Source organism: Fukomys damarensis, unplaced genomic scaffold (genome assembly GCF_012274545.1).
Source record: "Fukomys damarensis isolate Sample0158 unplaced genomic scaffold, DMR_v1.0_HiC HiC_scaffold_30, whole genome shotgun sequence".
Classification (NCBI taxonomy): Eukaryota; Metazoa; Chordata; class Mammalia; order Rodentia; family Bathyergidae; genus Fukomys; species Fukomys damarensis.
In genome coordinates, this window is record NW_022900942.1 from 60,143,025 (window position 1) to 60,154,953 (window position 11,929).

General features: G+C 37.6%; 1 protein-coding gene and 1 long non-coding RNA gene across 4 annotated transcripts in view; one reads left to right on the top strand and one right to left on the bottom strand.

The window, feature by feature from the left end:
* Rock1 (Rho associated coiled-coil containing protein kinase 1) overlaps positions 1 to 8,520 on the top strand; it is a 124,102-nt gene extending 115,582 nt beyond the window's left edge. For 2 of the 3 annotated variants that reach the window (XM_010638700.1, XM_010638701.1), the window contains exons 30-33: positions 3,287 to 3,365; positions 3,518 to 3,779; positions 4,565 to 4,772; positions 8,231 to 8,520. In XM_010638700.1, coding sequence (XP_010637002.1) covers positions 3,287 to 3,365; positions 3,518 to 3,779; positions 4,565 to 4,772; positions 8,231 to 8,276 — 595 coding nt within the window. In that variant the 3' untranslated portion in view covers positions 8,277 to 8,520. Of the gene's footprint in view, positions 1 to 3,286; positions 3,366 to 3,517; positions 3,780 to 4,564; positions 4,773 to 6,128; positions 7,424 to 8,230 lie in introns of those variants that run through there. The other variant, XM_010638702.1, reaches the window with a different exon arrangement.
* Positions 8,521 to 9,096: 576 nt separating this feature from the next.
* Positions 9,097 to 11,862, bottom strand: LOC104872451. The gene is made up of 3 exons (XR_004514759.1): positions 11,766 to 11,862; positions 11,379 to 11,510; positions 9,097 to 9,169 (listed from the first exon to the last, which is right to left on the bottom strand). It is a non-coding gene; the product is annotated as an uncharacterized LOC104872451 (long non-coding RNA).
* Positions 11,863 to 11,929: the final 67 nt, after the last annotated feature.

The following is an 11,929-nucleotide window of genomic DNA, read 5'->3' on the forward strand; positions in this document are numbered from 1 at the left end:
GTAGAGAGTTTGATTCCTGGAGAAAAAAAAAAAAAAAAAAAAGAGAGAGAGAGAGAGAGAGAAATGAGTGGGTCCTAGAAAATTCTGGTATTTTATGTCCCTTTTTTTCTTAAGCATTAGTCATCAGTGACCAGTTAAAGTAGAATAACATAACATTAATATGAAAGACATCTTTCACCTAAGTTAAAAACAGTAGTTTTTAGGTGAATGGAAGAGGATTTGTCCCTTTTTCTATTAAGGTGTGATTTTTGTATCAAATTCATAGCTCTCAGGTGTTGAATTCAGTGAAATTTGGCAATCATAAACACTCACGTGACCACCACTCAATACAAGATACAGAAATTGCCATTACCTGATCTGGTTTTTATCAGTGAGACAAGTTTTGCTGATTCTAGAACTTCGTACAACCCTAATTTATACAGACACTGTGCCTTCTTTCACTCAACCACTTGTTTTTTGAGATTCACCTTTGGCATTATATGTATCTGTTGTGTGGGGGGAGGTTGGTGATTCTTTGATTTTTCTTTTGTTTTGTTTTGCCTTTAAGGGAAGGGGGTTGGTTGGTTTTTTTGTTGTTGTATTGTTGTTGATTTGTTTGCCAGGCTGGGTTCAAACTTGTGATAGTCCTGCCTCAGCCTCCCAGAGTGCTGGGATGACAGGCAAGCCTACCACACCCAGCTTGTTCTTTCCTTTTGCTGAGTAGGATTCCATTGAATATTGTACATTTGTTCATTCTTCTGTCAATGGACACTTTTGTTGTTTCAAGATTAATTATAAATAAAACTGCTGTATATATATTTTTTATTGATTTAAAGTTTCATTTCTCATGGGTAAAATACCTAGGAGCATCTTGGGTTTAAGAGTAGATCTGTATTTAACTTTTTAAAAAATCTGCCAAGTAGTTCTCAAAAATGATTATACTATTTTATAGCCACTAGCAGTATATACATTTAAGTTGCTTCATGTCCATTTGTTAAGCTCTTCTAGTGGATATGAAGTACTCATTTTAATTTGTATTTTCCTCATGACTTATGATGCCAGAAATCTTTCCATGCCCCACCCTCGCCTCTTTCCTCTTCCCCCTTCTTTCTTCCTAAGAGGGTCTGGCTATGTTGCCCAGGCTGGCTCAGATTACTTGGTTCCAGTGATCTTCCTGGCTCATCCACCATAGTAGCTGAGACTACAAAGCATGCAGCACCAAGCCCAGATGATTGACACTTTTATTCTTTCCTAAAGTATCTCCAAATCATTTGCCCTTTTCAAAATTGGGGTCTTTTAAATCTTTCTGAGATTGTTTGCAAGAGTTCTGCATATATTTTAGGTAAGAATTCTTTTAGATATCATGCACATATTTCCTGGTCTGTGACTTATGTATCTTAGTGGTACCTTTTAAATGAAGATAAATGTATAAAAGTTTTAAATGATTTGTCGCTTTTGTAATATGTTCATGAAGCTTTTACCTGCCCAACAGTTGTGAAGGTATAGCCTTAACTGTTCCGCATTTTGTAAAGTTTTTTTGTGGTTAATTCCAAATTAATTTTTGTGTTTGGACAGAGCTTAGTTGAGGTTAGGAAATTTTTTCCATGTAATTTGTTCTAACATTCTTTTCCTTTTATTTAAGTTTGAATTAAACATTTTAATACCGACTTTGAATTCTGTAATCTTGAGATATATATCTATATATCTCTATGTATCTATATATATTGGTTTTAAGTGATTCCATTTTCTCTTTTTCTCTCTTTTCTTTTTTCTTGACGGGGGGTCAATTCCGTGGGACTTTCTCACATAGATAGACAATCGTATCCTTCCCAAACAATGATAATTTTGGACCGGGGAGTTAGCTCAGTGGTTCCACTGCCTGCCTTGCAAGCTCAAGGTCCCGAGTTCAATCCCTGGTACACAAAACAAAAACAAACAAAACAAAACAATGATAATTTTGAGGGCCGGAATTTAGCTCAGTGGTTCTGCTGCCAGCCTTGCAAGTACAAGGTCCTGAGTTCGATCTCTGGCACCAAAAAAAAACATAAACAAAACAACAAACTGATAATTTTACTTTCTTTTCAGTCTATATCTTTTATATCAGATAATATATTAACATAGACCACCACCACAGCCAGAATGATTTCTTAACAGTGATTCCTATTCTATGCTTTTATAGCTACAGCAGCTGCCTTCTTTCACCTCTAATTCCTGGCAAATTAACCTGTCCTCCATCTAATTTTTTGTGATCAGTTTTTCTTACTCTGCATAATTTCCTTGAGATAATCCAAGTTGTAATTGATTTGTTTTTATCATTGTTAAGTAGTACAGTTGACTGTCCTCCATATGTGTGTGTTTTATAACCAAGAATTCAACCAAAAAGATCAGAAATATTAAGGAGAAATTTGTGCATGTAGTAAACAAGTAGTAATTTGTTTGTCATTATTCTCTGAACAGTACTGTGTATGTAACACCTGTTTACATAGCATTTACATTGTATCAGGTATTATAGATAACCTAGAAATAGATTAAACTACAGGATATGGGACAATATATGTAAATTATTTGCAGTTACTACACCATTTTATGGAGGGATTTCAGCATCTTTGGATTTGGGTATTTACGGTGGGTCCCAGAACCAGTCGCCCAAAGATACCAAGGGACAACTGTTACACCATGACGTGGATGATAGCCACAATTTGTTTAACCATTTAGGTTGTTTCCAGTTTTAGGCTACTTTATTATGAATATATATATATATTTTCCTGTCCCAGAATAGAGCCAAAAAGTGTAACTTTTGGGTCATATGTTAAGTGTATGTTTAGTTTTGTGAGAAATTTACCATATTCTTTTCCAGAGTGGATCTACAGTTCTACATTTCTACCAGTATTGTATGAGTGATCCAGCCTCTCTGCATCCTCACCAGCATTTGATGTTATTACTATCTTTATTTTTCAAATTCTGATAAATGTATAGTGATACTCATTGTAGAGTTCTTTTTGTTGTTTTATTTTGTATTTTTGTTTTTTAGACAGGATCTTGTATAGTTCAGGTTGACCTTGAACTCACTATGTAGCCCAAGCTGGTCTCAACTCACAGCGATCCTCCGGCCTCAGCCCCCTGAGTGTTGGGATTATGGGCATGAGCCACCACACTTAGCTCTCATTGTGGTTTTTACACTTCCCTAATGACTTAAGATATTGAACCTCTTTTTATTTGGTTATTTATAGCTTTTATGTCTTCACCGAAGTGTCTGTCTTTTTAAAGTTTTTAATAGTGGCTTACATGGTATTTATTATCATTTTAGTAAATTGTTTCATGTTCGACCTGTAACACAAGGAGATGTATACAGAGCTGAAACTGAAGAAATTCCTAAAATATTCCAGGTAAAAATTGAAATTATAATTCCAAAAGCCTTTTTACCTAAATACCAAGTGCTTTTATGAATCAAATGTAAAAATCTGCCAGTGTTTTTGTACATTATAAACTTAATTCACAGATTAAAATCTTTTTATCTTTTTACCATTACTGAATGTAGATACTGTATGCAAATGAAGGTGAATGTAGAAAAGATGTAGAGATGGAACCAGTACAGCAAGCTGAAAAAACTAATTTCCAAAATCACAAAGGCCATGAATTTATTCCTACACTCTACCACTTTCCTGCCAACTGTGAGGCCTGTGCCAAACCTCTGTGGCATGTTTTTAAGCCCCCCCCTGCCCTAGAGTGTCGAAGATGCCATGTTAAGTGCCACAGAGATCACTTAGACAAGAAAGAGGACTTAATTTCTCCGTGTAAAGGTAAGACATGGTAATTATTTTTTACAACCTATTACTAATTTAGTTCTAAGTCCTGATGAAATCATGTCTTCATTTGTAGCGGTTCCTATGCCAGGCTGAAGAGGTGAGGTGGGTTATAAGAAATGATAATTTGACTTGGATGGAACAACACACAGGGTTTTCACAGCTATGGGTTTAGCTCTTAAAGAGGAGGAAGCCCCACCACCTTCGGGTGCTCTGCCACTGAGCTACGTCCTCTGCCCCTTTTGTTATTGTTTTTCTTTTGAGATGGGGCTCAGAGATACTTCAACTTGTAGTCCACCCTGTCACCCTCCCAAAGTGCAGAAATTACAGTGTGCACCACTGCACCAGATTATCCCCTTTCAAAAACCCTTGCCACTAAGAAATTATTCTAAGTTAGAGACTGTGGAGAAGTTCTAGTGTATTCGTCCTTTGAATTTTTCCCTCTTGCTTATTTTTTTTTCTTTTGTGCTGGGACCAGCATGCTGTATCAGAGACAAAATATCTTATAGTTAGAGGTAACTGGAAGGAAAATAATAGACTGTGGCTATTTTAAGATAAGAAACTTGTGTTCTGTAAATAACTTTGTTTCACTTCTTCATTTTTATTTTATATTTGTGATTTACATTACTGGTTTTATTTTTAATTAAATTGAGAAAGGGATATGGCTCACAGATAATTAACCATAGTAAATCTTAAAGGTTTTAGAACTTGAAGTAATAAGCATTTGATGTTTTTTTTTTTAATATTACGTGGCTTTTAACTGTGCTCTTTTTAAAATGTAGTAAGTTATGATGTAACATCAGCAAGAGATATGCTGCTGTTAGCATGTTCTCAGGATGAACAAAAAAAATGGGTAACTCATTTGGTAAAGAAGATCCCTAAAAATCCACCATCTAGTTTTGTTCGTGCTTCACCTCGAACTCTCTCTACAAGATCAACTGCAAATCAGTCTTTCCGGAAAGTGGTTAAAAATACATCTGGAAAAACTAGGTAAGGATTGAAGTGAACCTTATTAACAGTGTAAAACTGATTAGATAACATTTACTAAAATCAGAAATCTTGTTTTCCCCATATTGAATATCATTTATAGCTAGTCTTCTTAGATGACTTGTAGTTACTTATATATTATTATGACTGACTTCAGTTATTAATATTAATGTAACATTTAGTTTCATGTCAGATTTTATTATCATGGGTTGTTATACATGACATATGTTTAGCTCTTAATATTTTAACCAACTAGTAGTTTCCATCTTTTTAAAGTTCAAATAGATTGATATAAAACTTTTCTAATCTTTATTTACATTAGCACAGGTTTTTTAATTAAAAATTATTTTATATTATTGATCTAAATATAAAGTTACGGAGCCCAGCATGGTGGTGCACTCCTGTAATCCCAGCACTCAGGAGGCTGAGGCAGGAGGATTGCTTTGAGTTCGAGACCATCCTGGGCTACATAGTTCCAGGTCAGTCTCAACTACATAGTGAGACCCTATCTCAAAAAACAAACAAAAAAAACCCACCAAAAAATAAATAAATATAAAGTTACTAAGTATGTTCCTCTTTTTTATTTTTGATGGATTTTTCTTCAGAAATATACTGTGTGCTAAGAAAACATTGTGTAGTACTTTAAAATAGCTCATTAAGTCTTCATTTTACATATGAATAAAGCTCAAAGAAATTAAGCAGCTTTCATACGATCACCTAGGCTAAGGATTGGGACTTTCATAAAGCCTGACCCACGTACCAACTCTCCTGAAGTGTAACCCCTTGGTTAGAATCTAATCGGAAGGAAGCTGAGACCCGACACTATTAATGTTGTGCAGATATTTGAAGCAGGCTTAAAGCCTCTTAGTCTTTAATTCATCTCTTCTCTTTACCCTCTGCTGTTGGTAACCATGTCTGATTCTTTGAAATGACTCATAGCCTTTTTCTTCTTGTATAATTCCTCCCTCCCCCACCATAAATCCACGTTATCACTGTTAACTTAACTTTGTAGAATGCTGTATCAGCCACCTGGGTATAGGGCATATGCTGGATCTAAAATGATTTAAAATAGGAATATAACTGAGTGAGAAAATGTATTTAAAGAATAGAAACAAAAAGGAGATAATGTTAAATATATTTTCTCTGTTTTCTACATTTTATATGATAATTATTATATGAAAATATATGTTTACTTTGTGTGTGTGCATGCTGTGGGAATTACAATACCAAAGCTTTGCTCATGGTAGGCAGGTGCTCTGCCCCTAAGTTATACCCTTACCTCCCTCCAACTTGTTTCCTTGTATTGGAAAACTGAGCTCATCTCTTAAATTACACTGTTTTCTTTCTTTCCACCAACAGTTAACTAGGTGACCTACTGCCTTGTGGAATTGTGTGGGACGCTACCTGAGAAACCAAGCTTCTTTTACCATGCAGAGCAGACAGGCTGTTTCTTTGACATAAATATCACAGGCTTCAGGGTTAAGATCGCTGTTATTCTGTCCTTGCTTTGGCACAAAAGCACACTGAGAGTTTTTTTTTTTAATTGCGGGTTTGCCTACAGGTAGAGTAGATTAATTATTACTGTGTAATGCAAGTACAATTGGGGGAAAGCTTTGCTAGATATATTTTTCTAAAAAGGTGCTGCCTTTTGAATTTCTGAAAAAAATGCCTGTCGGTCATGATAGAACACAGTTTTCCTCGAATGAGTGAGAGGAAGGAACTTTCACATTCAAATGGAATGGCATCACTATCAAGATCAGCTCATGGAAGGAGTAAAGAAAATATCTCAAAATGAGACAAACTGAATTTTTTAAGTGAATTTTGTGCTCTTGCAAGATTATACAAAACTATTTTAAGAAAGCAGTGAAATCACTTGAACGTCAGTGCTCACTGTAGAATTTAAAAAGCCTTTCTATTGATTGCCCATGGTGGACTTGATGGAGAAATTAAATTTATTATGCTTTACAAAATACTGTATGTGTCTCAGCAGATTTGTAGATTGGGAAATGGGAGAAGACAAAAATTACGTTTAATCTATGCATTTTTGCCAAGCCATATTGAGTTATTTTACTACTAGAGACGTTAGGGACTAACTGTACAAAAGACCAAGTTTAAAAGCATTTTGTGGGGTACATCATTTCTGTAATTGTATAATGTATTTCTTTGTGGTTTTAAGTGATAAAGACATTAAGTTAACAAACATATAAGAAATGTATGCACTGTTTGAAATGTAAATTATTCTTAGAACACTTTCAGTGGGAGTTACATCGCCCTTTTAGTGCCTTAATTTGAGAGAATTATTTTACTGCCATGAGTAAGTATAGAAATTGAAAAAAAAAAAGGGGGGGGTTTCAAAAAATTATGTGTGTCAGTGGGTGTTTTCATTGATAATTGGTTTAATTTAAAATATTTAGAGGTTTGTTGGACTTTCATAAATTGAGTACAATCTTTTCGTCAAACTACCTGCTACAATAAAGAATGTCTTTATAAAACTATCTGCAAAAATTATACAAGGTTGCACCAATATAAAAAGAAAAGTATGTCAATACATCCATGATGTTTTCCAGTTAACATAGGAATTACCAGATAAATACTGTTAAACTTTTGTTTGGTAACAAGAGTTTATTTATATGGGCAGTATGATTTATTGTTTATTTTTTTAACCAAATACCTCCTCAGTAATTTATAATGGCTTTGCAGTAATGTGTATCAAATAAGCACTGGAAAACTGATTGTCTCTAGGATGATATGCATGTTTCAAGTGGTATTGAAAGCCGCACTGATGGATATGTAATAATAAACATATCTGTTATTAATATGCTAATGACTCTGCTCATTTAATGAGAAATAAAAGTAATTTATGGATGGATACTTTTATCAATGGCTGGCTATGTTGTTTTCTAATGTCTGAAATGAATAGAAAGTGTACTGCAGATTAGTCCTGATTGTATGTTTCTTAAATTCCATGACTAGGTTCTAGTGTAGTTTTAAAATTTGAGATTTGGTTTGGGCTTTAAAACAAGAGTGGCTGTAGTTCAAATGAAAAGTCAAGACATAATGTGCACTCAGCTCACTATTTAAATTTCACAATCCTGAGGTGGTCTTGAGATAAATATTATCATTTCTATTTTACAGTTGGAACTAAACCACCAGGAATTTTGTAACTTGCTTTAGGAAAACATGTATTTTGAAGATTGCTAGATTACTTGCAAAAGAAACCATTTGTGTGGGAGGGACTAGGTTTTCCACCAGAATCCACTGTCTCCTTCCGTAGTAATAGGCTTAGAGCTCATACACTGTGTCCTGGTAGATTCCCTCTCCCAGGCACCCTTGAAGCAAGGCGTGGCCATACAAGTGTTTTCACTGTGACTGGAAGCTTCAACGGAAACTGCTGTCCTTAACTCTCTTTTCTTCTCTTTTTTCCTTATTTTTTTTTTTCTTCTGTGTGTTGAAACCTGAAGGCACCTGCAAACTCTTCACCTGTGGAGAAAAAGACAAGCCCCTTAACACCCTGCTACTCCAAAGGGTGATTTTCCAGCATTGTCTGAGAGCTTGTCAGTATCTTAGATTCCACCCAAGATCTATGGAGTCGGAACCTGCATTTTAACAAATCCCTGGTGATTCATGTTGCATTCAACTTCGAGAAGCACTTCAATAGCAAGCAGAAGAGCTTTATTGATAGAATGTGATCCTCCAACAGTCTTGTCCTTGGCTGTCCTCTGACTCCTTCATAAAACTGTATGTTCCTGAAGCAGTTCAGTCTATCTTTGTTACAGTAACATACATTCTCGTCACATAATTAGCACCATCTGCTAATCTAGGGCCTTCACACTGAGCTATGATCCCCATTCCTATTTTAAAACAGGGTCTCACAATTTAGCATTGCCCATGCTGAGCCTGAATTTGTGATTCTCCTGCCACAGCCTCCTGTGTACGCTGTGTACAGGCATGTGTCGCCATGCCCAGTGTACTGAATACTGTTTTAGTGCAAGGTGCTGTTGTTTATATATCTAAAACACAGGAGGAGATCGGAAATTATTCAAGGCTTTACTTCCTTCAAGAATTTACATTTTAATAAACGGGACATTACAATGATTGATGCTGTAAGAAAGTGTGGTTAGTGCTAGTTTTTTTATTTTTATTTGTGGCAGTCTCTAGTAATGCTTCTATAAATATATACACATCTTAATCTTTCGAACCTGTGAATATGTTGCCTTCCAAAAAGGACTTGCTGCTGTGATTAAGAATTTTAAGATGAGACGATTATCCTGGGTTATCCAGGTTGGGCCAGTGTGATCACCAGGAACTGAGGAAAGAGGTAGCATTTGGCCTGAAGTTGCTGCTGAAGTTGGAGCAGCGATGTTGTGGGGATGCAGCCAGGAGCCAGGGACCTTAGGCATCTGGGGAAGGTGAGAAATGGATTCTCATCTAAACTTGAAGGCCAAGGCTATTCTCAGACCAGCAGAACTGTTGAATAATAAATCTGTGTTATTTAAAGCCACTACTTTCATCCTTATGCTTACCACAGCCATGGGAAATTAATATGCCCTTTGGTTGTTATAGGGTCTCACTGTGTAATCTAAGTTGGCCTGAAATTTGCTGTGTAGCCCATGCTGACCTCAAACCCATGGTCCTCCTGCCTCAGCCTCTGCAGTACTGTGCTGGGGTTACAGGTGTGTGCCCCCAGATCTGGCTAAAAGTACATTTGTTTTCCAGCTTTGGGCAGTCCACACCCCATCCCTCTGTGTGTTTGGATGAAGCAATACAAACATTCCATTCCTCATCAGTGGCTTTTAGAGTAAAGGCCCACTGGCTAATTACACACTCAGAGGAGACACTCTTTTTAAGTGGGTGAGGTAGACATGGGTTTAGGAATTGCTCCTGGAGATGGGAGTAGGAGTGACCTTGCCTTTGTTCCTTGCTGCCCATCCCTCTTGGTTCCTATCCATTTTCTGTGCCTGGTTTCCTGGTTTTGCTCTTGACTCTGCTAGCTGCCCTGTATTGCACAAGTCAATTTACTGGCTTCCGTTGATTCCATCCAAGAGCTCCAATTTAGTTGATGTGTACGTGTCCTAATATTCCTACTCATTCTGTCTAACCTTTGCTTCATTTTGCACCCAGCTTCTGTATTGACCATCTTGGACTCAGTATATACTTGCTAGCCAGGTGTGGTGGCGCACGCCTGTAATCCCAGCACTTGGGAGGCTGAGGCAGGAGGATCGCTGCAAGTTCGAGACTAGCCTGGGCTACATAGTTCTGTATCAGTCAACTACATAGTGAGACCCTGTCTCAAAAACAAAAACGTGTGTGTGTGTGTGTGTGTGTGTGTGTATACACACACACACACACACACACATAATACACTTGCTAAATAAAATAGCTAATAATGTAATCCTACTTGGTCAGAAGGAGTAATTGTAACAGTTGGCTTTCTAATTTTATCTGAATTCATTAGCAATAAATGGAAGCTTTGAAATTGGACAGGATTTCCTGGCCAGATGAAGAGGAGGTTATTCTAAACAATAAATCACAGCCAATAAAAGCCTTTTGGACATTTTGCTATATTTTAGAGGATTTACTTATTCATAAACTTGCAAATTAGGATCTTACAATGACATTATTTAAAGTAAAGTTCATCCATTAAACACGGCAGGGTTCAGCCAGGTATGGCACATGGACAAGCTTGCCATCTTCTACGATACCCTCTTCAGTGGATGAAGGGCAGCTTTGCCTACCACCTTTTATGCTTTCTTTGGGTTGCTTCCGTGCATTTTAAATTTCAGCAAGTGGAGCCCCAGAGAGTCTGGGAGAAGTCAGTTGAACAAGGACTTGGGAGATGCTGAAAAGGAACTTGACCAAGAAGACTCCTGTCAGGTACAGGGGGAGCAAGCCTAATGGACGTTGCTTTCCCATGCAGTTCTCATGGCATCAAACCACGCCTGGTACCTCAAGAAGCCCAACTCAACCTGACAGGCAGCTGTGGTCCTGTTTAAGTGGGGACACAAACATTAAAGAAACAAGTGATGAGAGTTACTAGTAAGAAAACACGAGGCAGGGAAGCAGCTCTGAGCCCTGATGATCCCAGGACACTTCTATCTTCAGTCCTCCGTCAGCCCTAAGGACATCAACGCTTTTCACAGATGAACAATTTTTTTTTCTTTTGGTGGTTTTTTTTAGATGGTCTCACTATGTAGTTGAGACTGACCTGGAACTCACTATGTAGCAACTCTCAGCGATCCTCCTGCCTCAACCTCCAGAGTGCAGGGATTACAGCCTCGCGCCGCCTCGCCTGGCTCCTATGCCATATATTTTTAAAAGGTGTATTTTATAGAAATAGGCACTTAGACATTGGAAAACAGACAGTAAAGCTACCTATAGCCTATATGCAATCACTCTACAAAATCCCTTTCAGGTCTGCATCATTTGTTATCATTTATTGCATACTATGTGCAATGCACTGTGCTAATAAGTATTTTACATAACCTTATATAACTTATTGCAGTCCTATCGTAGCTCTTCTCCATTTATAAAGAAACATGTGCCAGTCACCCGGCTAGTAACTGAGATTCAAATCAGCTGGTTCTACAATCATTCATTTTACATACTTACAATCCTAATGTTCAACACATTATAGTTCCCTCAACATTTTATAAGCTTGTCGCGGTGGCAACTGTAATCACAGCAGTTGAGAGGCTGAGGCAGGAGGATCGAAATTTTGAGGGCCGTCTGGAAACTTGAAGCCTGTCTCAAAAAAATTAAATGAAAGTGGGTAAATAATCAAGCGATGGAGCTCTTGCCTAATACGCACGAGACCATAGGTTTAATCCTCAGTACCGCGGAAAAAATACTTTGTACAGATGCATACACACGGCAAGGACTCAACTTCCAGCTCTTATAATGGGTACATTAACAATGAAATCCTCAGTTGTACTGACCCACCAGTTTTGAAAACGATAGAGGTCATTTTCTAAAAAAGATAGCGGGCGGGATAGATACCAGATTCCCATTCCAAGAGTGGACCCACAGGGATCCAGCTGCGCAGGGGCGCGAGGCAGACGTCTAGTGCGCAAGCGCGCACCAGCTCGGTGACTGAGACCACGCCCCCACACCTTGCTCCGCCTCTGCCTCGCTCTGCCCGCCCCTCCCATCCTGCCTCTCGG